The sequence below is a fragment of the Dipteris shenzhenensis genome, chromosome 4, assembly GCF_047967505.1.
Source record: "Dipteris shenzhenensis isolate YYH24624 ecotype China chromosome 4, Dip_SZ_1.0, whole genome shotgun sequence".
NCBI classification, from domain to species: Eukaryota; Viridiplantae; Streptophyta; class Polypodiopsida; order Gleicheniales; family Dipteridaceae; genus Dipteris; species Dipteris shenzhenensis.
This window is the reverse complement of record NC_141599.1, coordinates 21,071,256-21,090,413: the sequence shown is the minus strand read 5'-3', so window position 1 is coordinate 21,090,413 and position 19,158 is coordinate 21,071,256. Positions and strand designations below refer to the sequence as shown.

The 19,158-nt window shown below is 43.0% G+C and overlaps 1 protein-coding gene across 1 annotated transcript; it reads left to right on the top strand.

The window, feature by feature from the left end:
* Nucleotides 1-3,695: 3,695 nt before the first annotated feature.
* On the top strand, nt 3,696-7,779 carry LOC147902587 (vacuolar protein sorting-associated protein 32 homolog 2-like). The gene is made up of 6 exons (XM_087373143.1): nt 3,696-3,991; nt 6,418-6,517; nt 6,594-6,679; nt 6,785-6,876; nt 7,002-7,116; nt 7,236-7,779. The coding sequence occupies exons 1-6, from the start codon at nt 3,920-3,922 to the stop codon at nt 7,437-7,439; spliced, it is 669 nt and encodes a 222-aa protein (XP_087229269.1). The 5' UTR covers nt 3,696-3,919; the 3' UTR covers nt 7,440-7,779.
* Nucleotides 7,780-19,158: the final 11,379 nt, after the last annotated feature.

The window sequence follows — 19,158 nt, the reverse complement described above, 5'->3', positions numbered from 1 at the left end:
TTGAAGGAATGCTTAAATATGTATTCATTCAATTTTTTATTTTTAAAGACATAAATTATTATTTTTAGTGATATATTAAAATTTTCTAAGTGTAATATGTTTCTTCTTAGTATTGTCGATAAGAAAATTGAATTAAAAAAAAGAAAGTCTAGTAACACAATTGATAACATTAGATTTGTTAAAAAAGTCAAATAACTAATAAAGGTTTGACCTTCTTACATACCACTCAGTAACGTCCCTAGTGAGGCCTTTGCCTCAGCCCACAGTGGCTTGTATGTTCCTTCTTAGTAATGTCGATAAGAAAATTTGCTTTAAAAAAAGAAAGTCTAGTAACACAATTGATAACATTAGATTTGTTCAAAAAGTCAAATAACCAATAAAGATTTGAGCCTCTTACATACCACTTAGTAACGTCCCTACTGAAGCCTTTTCCTCAGCCCACAGTGGCTTGTGTGAGATACTCTTTGATTTTTCTTTGTGTCACATGCCTGCAAGGCCTTTTGAAGACCTCTCTCTCTGTCTCTATCTTTATCTGTTTGTTTGTCTGTCTGTCTCTCTCCTCCCTCCCCCCCTCCCTCTCTCTCTCTTTCTCTCCCCCCATCCCCCCCCCTCGCTCTCTCTCTCTCTCTCTCTCTCTTTGCTAGAAGCCACCATCTAGTGAAATAACCTGGCTGCATTGCAAGGTTAGGATCTCAATCATTATCTCCAAGATATTTTAGTGTTGAGTCTTTGACCAAGCATGGATATATGGATACATGGTTTCATTTCATGAAGATTGGATTAGTCATTGCTTGCAAGTTGAAATCCATGCAAGTGGATCTCTTTCGGAATCATAACTATTGCAATTAGTTAGCCATGGTTTTTTGGAACTCAAGGAGCCATTACAAGGATAGGGGTTGGGCATTAAAAAAATAGTATTCCAATGTCTCTACAATCTACTTTCCAAATGTGTTGATATCATACACGTATCATTGGGTTGCATCTTTATTAAATCTTACAATTTCCAAATGAGGACAAATGTATATTCATTTGCCTTTTAATTCAAATGGACATCATTTTTGGTAATCAATAAAATACTTACTTGCACAAGCATAACCAATTCTTTAGTTAAGTCAAAGTATACAACATTCGACTTGTATTTGAAATATATATGGTCAAGAAGAGCCTTGTGGTATGACACAACTTAAAGGTGCACTTGGAACAAGATGATTAAGGGAAAAAGAATTGGGGATCATATATCAGTTCCATTTATTTAGGACTTTTTTATTCTCAATTGAATATGCTCCTCACCTTAAGAATTTGTATTCATGAGAAGGTATTGTTAATTGTTGAAAGTGAATAATTCTAATTTGAAATATATATGGTCAAGAAGAGCCTTGTGGCATGACACAACTTAAAGGTGCACTTGGAATAAGATGATCAAGGGTTTGAATTCTCAAAAGCAATAGAAATTGGGGATCATATATGACTTCCATCCATTTAGCACTTGTTTTTTCTCAATTTGTATGCTCCTCACTTTAAGTGTGTGTGTGTGTAAATAGATAGATAGATAGATAGAGAGAGAGAGATAGATAGATAGATAGATAGATATATATATATATAGAGAGAGAGAGAGAGAGGGAGAGAGAGAGAGAGAGAGAGAGAGAGAGAGAGAGAGAGAGAGAGAGTTGGAAGGAACAAAAACAAAAGTGGAGGTATCAATTGAATCTCATAATTAATACGAGAATGTAGGAAGACCTATCGAAGAGGGTTTGTTTCAATAGACAAGTATTGGATCATGCCTTGATTCATATGTAGCACACACAAAATTCCTAGGTAGCACACAAAATTTAGTTGGGAGACACCTACATATCTTCATGCTTGTTTTGAGAGCTCATAACTAGAAGTTTAACTTGGGGTAAGGAACAAATAAGTTATCCTTCCACAGAGATTGCTCATCCTTTTGTGGCCTCGCACTTAAAGGGTTGTGGGTGCATGTGCATGGAAAATATATGTACAAGTGGTGAATAGCCGACAAAAAACAAATTGTCGATCATTTACATGAGTCCTTAGAATTGGAAATCTACTTGTATTCACCTATGCGTTCATATATTTCATGCACACTAGCCATGCTTGGGTGGTGTGGGGTGTGTGCTGGACGAAGCCTTCTTCACGCCCCTTGTTAATGGATGCTCCTGTGAGCTCCTGTGAGACAAGCGGTGTCCGGCCACCCTAAATGGTGCCCAGAGCTAAGCTGCTATCCTAACCAAAGTTTCCATGATGGGTGGCCAGGCCATTACTCCCAGGATGCAAACCTTCCTTCCTATGTGGATACCACTTCATGGTTGGGGAGAGCCTTTCCATGGGTAGCTCTACCAACGATGGGCACAAGATAAACCGGCCATCATAGGCTATTCCAAGGTCCCTCTAGCAACACCAAGCTTCCCAGCATTGTGTAAAGGGTCCGCTGTCATGTGTCACTGTGTATACCTACATATGCTACATGGTAGTAGGTTGGTACAAGTAGGCCATGCGGTAGCTGGAATCCTATTCTAAGGGTCATAGGCAAGACAATGCAGTTTCATATATCCTAGTTACTCCAATTATTCAAGCTGACCAAATGGTTTGGCTAGTCGGCCTACTTTTAGCAGATTGACTAGGCGGGGTGGGGAACTCGCAGGCACCACACACACATACCCAACCACATGCTAGGACACCAGGCCCCAACCTCCAAGATTTGAACTCATGACCTAGGCATTGGAAGGCCAATGCCCAAACCACTAGGCCAAAGCCTTGGAGGGTGTTAGGGCGACTTTTACACACCCACAATATAATGATTGTTGGTAAACTGAGATCTTGATATTAATCATAGAGTTGGGAGGGGCACTACTAGAAACCATGCACACATGAGTGGTTGATGTTGACACACATCCACCCTTAATGCATGATCCACCTTACCGTTGAGTCTAGCTATGGCCTCTTAATTAAAGTTGCTGACATGGCTTGAAATATGTTTTTATGAAAGTGTTTTAAAAATATAAAAAATTCCATCCTCCTAGTCGATGTGGTTGTCTAGATATCAACCTGGTTGTCTCCCCTCTTTAACCCCTCATCGTGATGCTGTGTTGCTAGCACATTTCCAATCCCCTTGTGGTACACCTTGCTAGCAGAGTTTGCTAGCAAGCATGAAGGTGAATAAGGTGCAGTGCACATGAATTGCCCGAGCTTGGGCAAAAAGGGCGTACCTTGGTGTGGCTGCCATGTGTGGGCAGCCTCAACCCTTGTCCATACAGGGAGTTTGAACCTATACCCACCAATATTCAAAAAGCTACGGTGGTGCACTTGTGGGCTATCAACACTCAATGCTTCTTTTTAGCATTGCCTCCTTAGAGGTAGTGCTATAGTGGGGGATTTGTGGATTTCCACATGTAATTCTAGGAAAAATTAATGAACTTGTGTGCAAAATTTGCCTTCTGGTAGCCTTAAAAAATCGGCCGAGAGCGCTCGCTTTACTGCTATAGTAGGAGGCAGTGCCCACGGGCACTGGTGCGCTCTCTTTTTGTTTGGCAAGGTAAGCAGAGTGTGTGGTGACACACTGCCCACGCGGTTTCTCCGATGGGCAGGTCTGTATGGGGAGATGAGATTGAGGCAGGTGGAAGGAAAGAGCCGGCCAAATATGACACATAAGAGTAGGGACACAAAAACAAAAACACAGTAGAGCAAAGCAACACCTTAGGCCTCAATCAAATCCGTCTTTTTTTTTTGCTACCCCTTCCCCAAGTCTCTTTTTCCTTTTACTCCTCAAATCCATACTTGGTTTTTTGTCTCTCTTCATCCTCAAGATTTACGTCCTCTTTCCATGCCCTTGCTCTAGATCCAGCTTCCTTCCATATCTTTAACCCTCTTTTGCTCGGAAAAGCTCCATCTGCGTACTTCCAACATGTTTAACCGACTTTTTGGCAAGCCTAAACCGGAGCCAGGCACTCTCGCCACTCTCGACAAGCTCAATGAGGTTAGCAAGCTCTCTCGCCTCCGCTTTGGACTCGGATTGCGGTACCGAAAATCGCACAATTTGTTTGAACGGTTTTGGGGATGGACTTGTTGTAATTGCCCTTCTTCTGTGGTGGTACGACAAGGTACAACTTGGGTGACGGTTAGGAATCCCGGCCCGTATTTGATTTGCTCTTAAAGGCTGGAATTGGCTTAGTGTAATCGACTTTAAGAGACGGATAATTTGTCAAGCATCTTCGACCTCTTCGCGGATAGCATCCGTATTGGTTCCATCGCCCAGTCAAATAAGGAGCCTGGTGTGATGTATAGAGTTTTTGCAAGCAAAGGCTCTAATAGGCAGTCGTGTTTCAGGAAAGCGGGTGAAACGTTAGGCGAACAGGGCAATTAGGAAACCAGCAACGATGGAGATTGTACGAAGGGCTGTATAGTCTTATTGCCTATTTTGGGGTTCAGTCTTCAAACTTGCCTTTTAGGGAGATTCTTACGAGATTTTAGCATAGCTTTTTATTGGCGAGTAAGATGATTATTTGTACTTGACTTGTATAGAAGTATTGTAAAATGAAGCGTTTTTGGGAGCAAAGCAAAAGATCAATCCTACAGTTATTGTTACTGATTTAAATTGCTGTTTTTGGGTACAAAAAAGGAAGCCCCAAGCTCTCAACGGTTCACTTAATTCTGCAGTTGTTTTTAGGGGTTTGGCAGCCCTTCAGTATCCCAAGTTTGTCATCTTACCTTCGTGCTGATTGCTCCATTGGCATTCAGCATACTTGAATGGGAGGTGTTGGACTTGATCAATGCCATACTTGCTGTATCTGTAACAACAGTTGCCGCTGATTCTTTTGACGGATCGCTATGCCCAACATGTGAAAACAAGAAGATGGTACCAACTCACAACGTGTGTGCATCTCGACCAGTTTTGTTCAGTAAATGCTCTTGCTAGAGCCACACATAGTGCGATTGCAAGCCACAAATAGGAGAAATCACAAGTGGAGTGCAATGAGGAAACAATGGGCAAGAAAGAGCAAGAAGACGACGATACCGATGCCAAACGTGTGTGCTTCTCGACGAGTCTCCTTTAGAAACCGCCACAAAATGTGAATGCTACAAGCCTTAAAGAAAGAGATAAGAACCTGGAGTGCATTGAGGAAACAGGGATATATGAGAAAGTGAAGCAAATCTGATTCAAACCTGGTGGCTCTATGTGCTGGCGTTTTCTGAAGAGACTCATCGAGAAGCACAAGTATCATCTTATTCATGTTCTTCCTTGTCCGTTGTTTCCTCAATGTGCTCCAGTTGTGATTTTCTCATGTTTGTGGCTTGCAGTCGCACTGTGTGTGGCTCTAGGAAGAGCAATTGCTGAACGGAACTGGTTGAGAAGCACACATGTTGGGCATCACTGCCATCTTCCTGTTTTCCTCTTGTCACCTACAAGATGTTGGGTGTAGATCGTGCCACATGGGCGGGATTGCGAGAGGCTGCCACATGGGCAGCAGGTAGTTTGCCATGTGGGCAGCAATCATATGTCTTCCTAAGGCAGCAAACCATCACATAGTCAAGCAAGTCCTTAGCTTGTGTAACTGTTGATCCCACATGTGTGCCCCCAAATGAGGAGAGCAATTGGGCTTGACACCTACAAGATGTTGGGTGTAGATTGTCCCACATGGGCGGGATTGGGAGAGGCTGCTACGTGGGCAACATACAGTTTGCCATGTGGGCAGCAATCATACGTCTTCCCAGGGCAGGCACATCCATCAAACGCACTGATGCTCGGTGTCCTCCGGTCCTCCATTAGGGCTGTGAATATAGCCGAGCCAAGAGCCAATGAACAGTAGGGCAGGGAAGCGCACACAGTGTGTCTGAGCTGGGGCTATCTATAGGCATTGGTACTGTCCAGCAGAACCGAGAGTACATGTGAGCAGAAAAGTACATGCAGAGCTCACCCTAGAGCAAGCTACTGAAGTCTATGAGAGGCACATGGTGATCCAGGAGGGCAGAGGGTTGAGCAAACAGAGCTCGTGCTGGTGCCTTACCTCAGCAGATGTTTGTATTGGTATACGTTTGGAGAATTATTTGAGAATTATGACTGTCAAAGTGTCACAGATCTGCTGGATGTTAGTCTTCTGTAACCTCTCTCTCTCTCTCTCTCTCTCTCTCTCTCTCTCAACATGCAGTCCCACATTGCAAGTACAATTGCATGCAATGCAATGCAGGTTCTCCCAACTCTCTCTCTCTCTCTCTCTCTCTCATATATACCTGTAAACTTAGGGGTAGACTTGCTATGCGATGGATTCTTAGTATCTCTTTATGATAATATGTTGGTGTTTTTTTATTAATTACAATTGCTTATTAAGGTGTTAGCAGTATGTATTACATCAAGCGTAGAAGCTCTCATATTTTCCTAGACTGATTAAATTTTGTATTCGACAGACTCTGGAGATGCTGGAGAAGAAGGAAAAGGTATTGCAAAAGAAAATTGCAATAGAAGTCGAGAAAGCAAAGGAGTTCACCAGAACAAAGAATAAGAGAGGTATTTATGTGAAATTTTAATAAATACAACTGAGGGGGTATTCTTAGGTACTTATCCATTGAAATGTCCTTTGTAGCTGCCATACAATGCTTGAAGAGAAAGAAGCTTTATGAAGTGCAAGTTGAGCAACTTGGGAATTTCCAGTTGCGCATACATGACCAGGTCACTTCAACTTTTTCCGGTTGGATTACTCATATCTATGTGATGTACAAATAGAAGGGTGTCCCATGATGCTGTTTCTGTCTGAATCGTGATTTTTTGATGTAGATGATTTTGTTGGAAGGTGCAAAAGCCACAACTGAAACTGTTGATGCTCTGAGAACTGGCGCAGCAGCTATGAAAGCCATGCACAAGTCTACGTGAGTGTTTCATGAACAGTCAAATGCTTCTTTCATGTTCCTCTATGATTTATATTTTACGTTGTCAGGCATGGAGTCTTACCTCTGTGGTCACTGTTTAAAACTGCTGCTTGTATTAAATGCAGGAATATTGATGATGTGGACAAGACCATGGATGAAATAAATGAGCAAACAGAGAATATGAAGCAAATTCAGGAAGCTCTGGCTACTCCGATTGGTGCAGCTGCTGATTTTGATGAGGTAAGGGTGGCTATTGGTGCATTGTTATTTAGCCCAATGTCACACTAAACTATCCATTGATATTTTCCGGGGCATTATTGTCAATATTGACATAATCTTTTGAACATGGTGTTGATCAGGATGAGCTGGAGGCTGAATTGGAAGAGTTGGAGGGAGCAGAGCTGGAGGAGCAGCTGCTTCAGCCAGCAACTACTGCTCCCAGTCCTCAACTACCTTCAGCTCCATCAAAGCAGCCCGCTCGACCTATCCCTCAAAGGGCGCCGCCTAAAGCTACTGCTGAAGATGATGAGCTTGCAGCACTGCAGGCAGAAATGGCCTTGTAAGCATGGGGGATTAATTTGGTGTGCTTTCTACTTCAATTGCAACATGGGTTTGTCTAGTAAGGCAGATTGCCAAAGGTCCAATCCATTGAACAAGGGTAAGTGTACAGACTTTTTTCTTGTCTTTGGGAGTGAAGGGCTTTCAGCAAATTTGTTTTAGATGATAAATAAAGAACACAATCTGGCTTTTTCGCTGGATGCCCTGCACTCCTTTTAGGTGTGTCCATAGTTAGATTAAGCCTGTAATTGCCACTAGGCACTATGCTTTGGGTCAATGGTTCTGAAATTTGTATCTTTGGAAATGAAAGATGTCTGAAATTTACTATATTTTTGTTGCGAGCCATTTCAGCATCATTTTCCTAATTCAAGATAGTATACTCTACTGGAACAAATCATTCAAGTGCTAGCTCTTTTTAAACACGAGGAATTCCTATGGCTAGATTCTGTCGGGCAGAAATACCACTTTTCTAGCTGTGGATGTTTAAAGATAGATCTAGCCTTTTTTCAATGCAATTGGCAAGGTGGGTGGAGTCTTAGCTTGTCATGTGTGGCAGTTTGCACAGCTCTTCATTGTGTTTTTTGCTGTTGGACTGGTTATTTGTCGGCAAATGGCTGGCACTTACTTTTGGTCAATCAAGTTGCTTTCCCCTCATTATATGGTCCACATGCCTCGCTCAGTGTAAGCAAACTGTATGCATTCTTAATGCATTCAAGGTGGAATTATATCATTGTAGGTGTGACTACTGCAGCAAAAGGATTGAGGAGTCAGCTGAAAACTTAGCAGGTCTTAAGTACAATATATATGCAGGGTAAATGTGGAAAGAGGGCAAGGAATAAAAGTGAATTAACTTAATAATATGATAATGTGTCAATGGAAGAGGAAGAATACATTTTTTGTTGGTTTTGGACATCACGCTTTATGTCTCACAAAGGCTTATAAATTAAGACCAAGATGATGTTAATTAGTATTCTTTTCTAAGACATGCTCAAGGTGACAATTCATCCATCGATGGGATACTGTGCAAACAATTGTCATTGCAGTGCCTTGTAAACAATGATGTTGTTTCCTCATTTTTTAACATGTTAAAAATGTGGTGAAAATTGACTTTCAGCTCACAAACACACTTGCCAACCTACCTTGGTTTGTGCAAACTTTCTATTGGTATTACCTGTCAAGGTAGCATACCTGTGCTTTTGAGGCAACAACTAAACTGATGCCTTTTGTCCTTTTAGACTGAGCATATCCATTTGTTCTAGCTTGAGGCTTGGCAGTTTCTCTCTTTTAAAGTTTAGTTTCAAAAGGAGGCATGTGTGGTTGGTGAAACTATGATAGTTCTGCAGGACAATAATTCTCTCATGATTGTAAAGTTGAAATGAAATATGTATTCTAAGTTTGGGTATGGGACACTTATGTATGACGTTTGGCTGGGTGAGTCCAGGGCAATCAAAAGTTAGTAAGAGAGCACATTGGCACTTTGGTGCAGCTACGAAACCTCCTTGTGAGAATAGTCCCTATCCCTGACCAGAAAATTTGAAAATTGAATAAATTTATGAAGTTTGGCAGGGTGAGTCCAAGGCAATCGAAATTTATAAAGAGACTAAATTGGCACGTGGTGCAACTACCAAAGCTGTTTGTGAGAGTAGCCCCTATTCCTGTGAGAATCTTGAAAATTCAGATGAACTTATAGGCCTAAGGAGTTTTCTCATTCAAGTTTTCCCATTTGTCAATATGTGTTTTTTTGTAGTAGCCCTTGTATGCACATATTAGGTAGGGCTAAACCATGAAGAGGCAATGATCATACATGATCCAAGAAGCAAGGAATGATAAAGGAGTTTCCATTGTGTTTATGCACATTATTGAGGGCAAGGAATGTTAGGCTAGCCATAAGCAAGCAACGTAAGAGTTTGGTGGTTGGGTGATAGAAAATTGTATTTAAATATGTTTAGATTGGCCAACAACAAATCACTCAACCAAAAATTTTGCTTATGATGCTTGTGTTTAGGTCTACAAGACTACAAGAATATGTTTAGATTGACCAATTTTTCTCTCATGATAATTGTAGTGGTAGGGATAGTCGCAAATATGTTGCTCCACATGATTTCTATTAACTTGCTTCAACCAAAACACCAAATAAGTTGCCTCATTGCATCTTACAAGGATCTTACGAGACCAAGGATGGATAGGTGATTAGGCTAGAGAGGAAGCTCCTTCAACAAGTCTTCTACTGTATTAAAGTAACTTCTTTAGTGCCATTTTGGTGGCTTGATTTTCCTTTTAAAATAAGATTTCATGGGATGGATTCAGTGGGTATAACCAGATCCGACTAGCCAAGGAAGACAAAGATAAAATGGCATTTGCCACAGAGTGGGGGGTGTTTGCAAGCAAGGGTATCAAGCCATGTTGGCAGACCCCCCCCTCGTCAAAGAACAGGTAGAATTGGAACTTGAAGAAAATCTAGAAGAAATCTTTGCTCATAAAAAATTGGGCGAGGATGTTGTTCGCAAAGCAGTAGATGCCATTAAGAGTAAAATAAGACGATTTGGAAGAATTGAATTTGGGTACGGTAGATAAGCCGCTCGTAGTAAAACTCAGTGTGCGAGAATTTTAAAATAGAATTGATGCAATTGTTGATGGAATTCAAAGATATTTTTACTTGGGAGTACTTTGACATGACGGGCATTGATCCAAGTTTGTTCTCTTGCCCTCCATGTCATATTATAATACTTATCCATACATAATTCATAATAGCTATAGAACATGCTAGGAGCAAACTTGAAAGCTTTGAAATGAACCTAAAAATAGTTAAACCCTACATTGTTCAAGGTGCACCTAGTAGGAGGGTCAAACATGGGTTAAGAGGGGGGGGGGATGGTTTGGGTGGTCCCTCGTGTAAGGGGAGCAACAATAGGGGCTCTCTGCAGGCCTGCCCAACCTCCACCTCAACATACCATTGCCCCACACCTTCTAGCTCTCTCATTGGTACACCTCAAATCACTCTCTAATCCCTTGAAATTAGGAAACACTAATTGGAGGCCCTTTTGAGACCCCATTTCTCCCCTAATAAAGATTCTTACATATTGTATGCCTTACCATCACTCTGTATTGCTTGAGGCGTTCACAAGATCAATTATCCCAATTAATAGGGCTTTGACGAGTTTCAAATGGGTATGCCTTGGTTTTTTATGTTCACTCTAGGGGTATATCCAAGGATGAGGATATTCGTATGATGTTTTTTAGCCTATCGGAGTTTTGGGTCATCTAGAGTGGTGTTCCTTGACTTCAGCTTGGTACTAGCCCATCCCCTAGGTTCATGGAGGATTTGGATTTGTGGAGGTGTCCGCATAAAGTGTTTACATTGGGACCCAAGGGAGTGGGAGTGGGAGTGGGAGTGGATTCCTGTAGGGAACCATAAGAAGAGCCTCCCTCTCTTTCACTACATGATCAGCAAGGCTAGGAGGTTTTTACTCAGCCTTAGGTTCTAGAAGCCCACTATGAGAAGAACCTCCCTTTCGCCCCCTAGATCTCCTCATTGATAGAGTTTTTAGATTTCTATAGTTTTGCAGAAATATTTTAGGAGAAGGCTCTGGAAGTCCCTCAAGAATAGAAAAAACACTATTTTCTTCTACCTTTGTATTGAAGGCTGCTCTAGAAGTCCCTCTAGAATAGAAAAACACTATTTTCTTTTGCCCTTCTATTGTGGAAGGCTCTAGGAGTCCCCCTTGAAGTCCCTAAGGATAGAAAAATCACTATTTTTTTTTACCTTTCTATTAATGGATGGATTGCAGTGAAGCTATGGAGGTCTAGGTTGGATGAGCCCCTACTTGGCCTCCCTACCTTTCCATTTAGGAGTCCATTTGGCATGATTTTGGAGGGCTTCTTTTCCCTCCTGCTTCTTCATGGCATGGGGCTCAATGGCTTGGATTGCACTTTTGGGGCCTTAGATCTTTTAGGAGATGCATATATCTTCTTGGACTCTTTCAGTTTGATGACATTTAGTTGAGTCTTGCTCTCTGGACAATGTTCCCCCTTCTCCTTATAGACCTACACATGCCTTGGTGGATACTTTTGGAGGTATTCTCAAGTATTTCAGCATGGCATATATGGAGATCCAAATGCACAGAGGCACTTGATGGCTCTTAGGTCCACCTATCTCATACACTTGATGTACATTTGGTTCAGCATGCAAGGGTCTTTTCGGGTGTTCTCTACCAGGAGGATGATCTTCCTTGGGGAGTGGAGAGGCTCCCTCTTTTTCTCAGATTACACTAGAGGTTTGAGGTGGAATTTTTAGCCTCAACCTTGGAGCATTACTAGCTCTTCTTGATGAGCAATTTTTTGGCCTACTCAGATTATTTTGTTTTTCATGCTATGCATGATGTACTCTACCATGAGCACTTGCCTTGGGGCTTTTTCCTACTTAATGGAAGTCTTTTTATTGAAAAACAAAATCCCTTATAAAAATAATATAAACATATTTCTTGTGACTTTTTTAAGAAAATCACTTTCGTTTACTTTATTAGCCCCACAAATGTATTCGAATAGCTCTCCACTTTTACCATCACATTGCGAGCACATTGCCCGATAAAAGAAAAACATATATATAGCTCACTGCCATCTTTTTTCCCCCTTCACATAATTACATAAGCATTGATTCATAATGATGATGAATGTACAATGAAAACTTGGTACATAGTACCTAGTTTTGCTAAGCCACAAATCATTGCTTCCATGAATTTTAATGGCATGAGTAGGAAATTTCCATTATTATATTTATCATGACTTGAAATGCCAATGGCCGACCCCAATGCTATCTTGTAAATTTCTCCACCAATGACTTTTTCCAAACAAATATGGGGTTGCATGAAGCATGAGGTGGTGATAACATATTTATTAAGTGCTTCCCCCAGAACTTCATGCACCCTCTATACTAGATATCCACAACTAGAAATCCACATAGAACTTAAACAATTAGATAACGCAAGTCAAAAGAGAAAAGAAAATCAATCTTCTTGCAAGTTTGCAAGCCGCCCAAAACTGCCTTCAATGGGATGGTAGGGCCCTTCTGGCGAATTTTCCTTCTGCCCTCCCTCTTTCTAGGGCCTCTACCCCCCACTATTCTGGTCTAGCCTGCCAAATCACTCCATTTGAACCAAATCCCACGCATTTTCCCTCTTCCCCCTCTTTCTCTGCTCCCTCCTGCTCTGGCCTGCTTGTTGTAGCTCCTCTCTCTCTCTCTCTCCCCTCTCCCTCTCCTGTGCCTCTGTTGGAGCTGCTATGTCCCTCTCCTTCTCCCTCTCCTGTGCCTTTGTTACTGCTACTCTGTCCCTCTCCTTCTCCCTCTTTTGTGCCTCTATTGGAGCTGCTTTGTCCCTCTCCTTCTCCCTCTCCTGTGCCTCTATTGCTGTGCTACTCTGTCCCTCTCCTTCTCCCTCTTTTGTGCCTCTGTTGGAGTTGTGTTGCCCTGTGTAAGAGTCCCATTCTTGCCGTTGTAACCTCTGCAAGCATGGTGAGGAGCAAGGCTACAAGACCGCACAATGCTGTGACCTCTTGTGTCTTCCACAACACTAGAAATGCATTGGATGACTGGATCCCTTGCACCTACAACTTAAATGATTGGATAGTGATGAAAGGATCGGCCAAAGGTGCACATAAGCTTCCTAAGAGCAAGAGAGGTGACATCTTGCATGAGTGGAAGGGGCACATCTTGAAGTTTAAGTTTGGTAAGAAAGGATGGCTTGCAAAAGTGCACCATGTTTACATGGGAAAAGATATGCGGCTTCCTCCATCATTCAATCAATCTAGGATACCATCACACTATGAGCCTTTCTATCTATGTACCTTTTTCACCTGTAAGTGTAATGAGTCCATTTGGAAATTTTGTCTTTGGTTTCTAAGAGCTCTTATTCATGGTGGCAGATGTTTTCCCTTCGGACTTCAAGGAGTGGGAACGAGTTGAATCATTCATAGGCAAGTTCACTGCGATTCATGAGGATTTAGGTCAGCAAATGCATGCCGGGAGAAGTTGGCCTCCTTGCGAATGAAGAATGTGTATTGGTATAATGCAACATACATCACTCCAATGACATCATCAAGCTATGGCCGTATGCAAACCATTGCACCACCACAACTTCAAGACATGGATTGCAGTAATGTGGACTCGACGACATTATTGCAATCATACAAGGACAAGATTGTAAAGGATGTGGGCATGGCCATGAAGTTTACATTTGGATCCAAATGGGCACGGTTATCTTGGTTTATGCCTCTGCACATTTTTGCTTCTTTATTTCATAATATACATATGCATAGAACAAAAAGTGTGGTCCTGCAAGTGTGTAGATGAAAATGCTCTTAAAGATTTACTTGGGATGAATTGGGGAACTAGGTCAGCAGGTGACCAAAAGGGGATGTGTTTCAATGTCATGCATGTAAAGACAATGTGGTTATTAGATACCATTTGTCATGCCAAATGTTGTATTTAGCTTTTCAGTACAAGCGCTGGAAGAAAACAAATGGCCGGTGGCTTACCCTAGACTCTAATGATGAGGAAAATATGGGGGTAAGTTTGTCTATTAATGTTGAAGAGGGAGATGTCAAGAATGTGAATGTCACATCGCAATGGACTCTAAGGGATGTGCGAGAACACCTATAGGTCATGGAGGATGGCATGTCAGAGTCCTTCTACTTTACCTTAAATGGTGTTGGTAAAATCAGTCGCCGTGTGGAGAAGCGCATGCATACTGCCAATTTCATTCCTCCTGCAACTTTGAAGATTGCTAACAATGTGTTTGACTAGTGCATCATTTAATTTTTTGTCTGTCAAATCCTAGTTATTGCTTCAAAAGATGATGGACAATTAAATTGAAATGTTATTTCTTTTAATGTTTTCTCCTTTCACTTCATGGTAAATGTTTTTCAAAAAATTTAGGGATTTTATGATTAATTTTAATTTTTAGGGTTTTGATATATATTAAGGGGTAAGATCCCTTTTTACATCACATTCTCACTTTCACGTTTAGAGAGCCATAGAAACTTCCGTATTCAAAAGTTACTCCCTCCATTAGCTTGCTATTTGCCATGGATTCAGCTAGAACTGCGTTCCATGACTTCATCTCACAAACTGCATTTGCAGATCGTGAGGAAGAGCTATTTTTAGTGTTTGATAGGACTTTAGATGTCCTAGGCACATATAGGCGAGCCAAGGATGACTTCTTAGATCTCATCCTTTACATGCAAGATAATCTCTCAAATTTTGCTTATACACTTGACCACTCTTCAAAGAGATGGGTTCCCATAGATTACATAAAGTATCTATTCGTAGAGGAACCCAAGTTTGTAAAGCACTTGGCCCGATTTTGTGACAACCTTATAGACGAAGGGTTTAGGATAGTTGAAGTTCAAGACATCCTCGACGAGAGGATCATAGGAAATACAGGCACCAAATTGCTTTCATGGGAGATGACATTCATCTTCCTTCTCGAAGAAGGAAATTTAGAGGAAGAAGCTTCATCGTCTAGCACCCCCTCTAGTAGAACTCTTGATGTGGTCGACTCAGACATGTACATGGAAGAGAGTCTTGACGATGCAACAGAGGAGATGGAAGAAGCTCAAGCATTGAGCCTACTTCAAGAGCCCCCAGTAGAGCAAGAATCTGCATCAGAGACCGCTGACCCAGAATCAGAATTATGGTCCTTGTCCCCCCTCATCCATCGATGGAGAAGAGTATGTATTCCTCCATGACATAGAGCTTCTTTTTGGACTATGAGAGGATGAGGCACTCGAAGTCCTATTGGGGTTTGATGTTGACATAAGTGTCAAAGATCTCGGGGTTTTAGGTTCTAAAGACTAGACAATGGAAGACTTTCTCTTGACGCTGGTTTCAATGAGGGATGCAGGCATGTCCATACACGATGCACAACCCTCTCATGCAGAAGCTTCCTCCTCTAACACAGGTCAGGAGAATGCGTCCATGTCTCAAATGGAACATCACACAGCACCTGGTTCCATCAACATTGCAAATGAGGAAGGGATAGAAGCCGACGACACTCTAGTGGTAAGCTCGAACAATCTTTTTATTTTGATGTTCTTTCAGTATAATTTGTTTTGTTGGTCTTCTAATGTTTGTTGAATCATTGTAGGACGCGTTTGAGCTTGATGAATTCTCATCTTGACGGGGTAATGTTCGCAGCACATTTGGGCGAGATCATTCTTTGGCCCATTACCTTGGCAAAGTCGCAGAGCATATCGTGGTCTTTTACATCAAATTTTCTCCTCGAGGTCCTTCGAAGCTGTTGAAGTGCAAGGCATTGTCGCGCGCTATCGGATACTCCAACATTACTCGGAATGTCAAAGTCATTTTGGTACACTGCCTGGCTGCTATCAATGCCTTTGGATCGAACATTCATGGCAGGGCATTGACGGCAATGGCTATGTCTTTGGTAGGAGAGGAGGATGTTAGCGTTGTTGTGGCTAAATTTATATCTGGAATCCACTAGGGGATTCAAAGACCCCTATTCTCGATGTACTCGAACTAGCAAAGAAGAAAGATAGCCTGTGAGGCCTTTTGTATATATAAACATATATTTAAATGGATACATGACTACATGTCTTTATTATTTGTTTTAAGTTAACGTTGCTCGTCATGAATTCCATTGTATTTTGTTTAAGTCGTTGATGATATATTTTCTCCATCATTTTAATTGTGTTAATTTAATACATTTCTAGCCAATTTAGTATCATTTTCACCAATTCTGGGTATCGAAAGTTCATTTCTGTCAAATCCTGAAGGAATTTCACCATTGCGCAGAAGGGAAAAGTGTTCGAGATGTCGCCAGAACCCTAGAAAGCCCAAAACTTGCCACGGCATGAATTTGGGCATTCTGGCAAGTCCAGAATGCCCAAATTTGTGTTGTGGACTTGCCAGAATTCCAAAATTCGTGTCGTGGCAGGTTTTGGGCTTTCTAGGGTCCTAGCAACATTTCGAACACTTTTCCTTTCTGTGTGACGGTAAAATTCCTTCAGGATTTGACAGAATTCAAAACTTACATTAAAATGATAAGTTACTTTAGTCATAGAAATGGAGAATACACAACAATGTGATAGTAGAGAATGTAGATATATTTTATTAAAAAAGATCAGCCCTTGGGCCTTAGATACAAGATAGTGCCTTCAAGGGCAGGGGGTGGTCTAAGTCCTAATAGTGGGATGCAAGAGAAACTAGGGCTTCAAGCTTGGGTCACTCCGTAGCCGCTTCATTAGAGCCATGTCCTTGTCCATGACCATGACGTGCTTTGCGTGGATGGCACACAAGTTGGCATCCTCGAACAAAGCGGTGGTCACTTGATCCACAGCCTCTTGGAGTGCCCCCATAGCTCCTGTGCTGAATCGCACGTCGTCCTTGTATCCTTGTGCTATCTCCCATACCACACGTTGGAAGGGAGCACGCGGGATTAGGTTGTCGATGGCCTTCTGCATTTGTCTAATCTCCCTTAGGGTCCGCGCTCTTGGCTTTGCTCTGTACGGCTTTATGACTCTTGGTGGAGGCTTTACAGGTACCCAAACACGATCCCACGGCCTCTTGTCTACCTTGAATTTCTTTCACTGCTCTTGTCTACATTGATCCTCCTCCGAATGCTCCTCTCGCAGATGTCTTGAGCTTTGTCCTTCTTTGGGATGGGGCTTCCTCAGTGTGTGTTTTACCCTCTTCGCGAAAGGCTAAGGGGAAGGCAGAGGGGAAGGCTCATGCTCTTGGGGCTTGGGAGTGGGCTCATGAGACTGGGGAGTGGGCTCACGGGACTTGGGAGGAGGAGAAGGCTCATGAGACTGGGGAGTGGGCTCATGGGACTTGAGGGAGGGCTCACGAGAGTTGGGGGAAGGCTCATGAGAGTCTTGGGAGACCTCACGAGAGTTGGGGAAGGGCTCACGAGAGTCAAGGGAGGCGCCACCGGACCCAGATAGGTTCGTGTGCATAGATGCCATGGAGATGGTGGAGCTAGAGGAGGAAGGGTGGAGGTGGCGTCCCATGGGTCTAGCAGTGTTCTTCACTCTTGCCATTGAATAATGAGAGTTAGGGTTTTTTTAAATGTTTTATATAGGCCCATCATGTTTTGACACCCCTTTTAATTACATTTAGGGTTTCATCAGCCCCCTCCCCCTCCCCCTGCCCTAACCCCTCCAACCCCCCCCCACCCTCATCGCCCTCCCCCCCATTGCCCTCCCCCTACTTGCCCTGCCCACACCCATCGCCCTCCCCTATACCCCCCATCCCCCCCTCCCGCCACCCTTGCTACCACTCCACTCCTCTCCTTGCCCCGCCCCATGCCCCTCCCTTCTCTCTCCCCTCCTTCGCCATGTCCCCACTTTCCCCAACATCGTGTGAGTACAAAAATTGTGGTCAAAATAAGCAAGATATTAAAGAGTGACTACACAAATTGTGGTCAAAATAAGAAATATATTTATTTCATATATTTATACAATTACACCATAGCTTCTGTTGGTGGTTGGACCCATTTGCTCCCTTCTCTCACTCTAGCTTGCAACCAATGTGTGACTCCTCGACTCCCTATGGATGCTTTCCAAGCACTATGCCTTCTATTCTTTGATACAATTTGAACTACTTTTGCAAGTTCTGATGCCTTTGCCTTTTCAGACTTCAAAGTACTTCCTAGTAAACAGCTAAAAAACCAGTCGAACATCTCATGCAATGCGTTGCTGCGAGTGACACCACCACCATGCCTTGAGTTCTTGAAGTAGGCTGCCTTGGCTAAAGGTCGAGATGCTTCTTTCCTTGCGAATGAAGACTGTGGATTTTAGAAGCTCCCCTCAATCCTAGACTATGTGTGCTTGCATATTCAGCCTCCAACTCTAAGTGAACCTAGTACTTGTTGGAGACGTCCTCGAATGGTACCATGAGTAAAGGAGTGTAGAGAAGGAGAAGGTGTGGAGATGTAGGCTTGAAGGAGCATCACACAGGAAGAGGGAGGGCAATAAGGAGGAGGGATGGGGGAGGGAGGACCAATAGTTAAAGAGGAGGAAAGGGGGGTAGACCAACAGGTGTGGAGGGTGAGGAGTTGTGGCATGGAGGAGAAGGGAGGTAGGAGGGAGGAGCAACAGGGAGTAGGGAGGAGGAGCGGTGGTGGAGGAGGAGGGAGGGGGAGGGGAGGAGGAGTAGGCATGGAGGAGGGAGGGAGGGGGAGGAGCAGGAGGGAGGGGGGAGGAGGAGCAACGGTGGAGAAGGAGGGAGGGGGAGGGGAGGAGGAGCAGGCATGGAGGAGGGAGGACCCTTAAGTTGGTCTTGGCATCAGCCCCTATTCTTTGAGTGCCCAATCGGGACTAAGAGTTTTACCTAAAAATTCACAATAGGGTGTGTACTGGGAGGTGGAGGAGGAGGAAGGGGGAGGAGGGAGTGAGGAGGGGAGGGGGAGGAGGGGGGAGGGAGGGACAGAGGGGGAGGAGGAGGGAGGGGGAGTGAGGAGGGGGAGGGAGGGAGGGAGGAGAGAGAAGGAGGGAGGGAATTCAAAATTCAAATTTTGAATTTTGAATTTTTTGGTTCCCACCTAGGAGTAAGAGTTGTGTAGGAGGTGGGGTCACTTTTGGGCTTAACCCACCTAGGTGAGGGGGGGTTAGGACTTTTTGGGACCTACCTTGGCCCTTTCATTAGGACTAATCCATTTCTTAATCCATTCCTTATGAGGCCCTTTTGAGACACCAATTCTCCCCTAA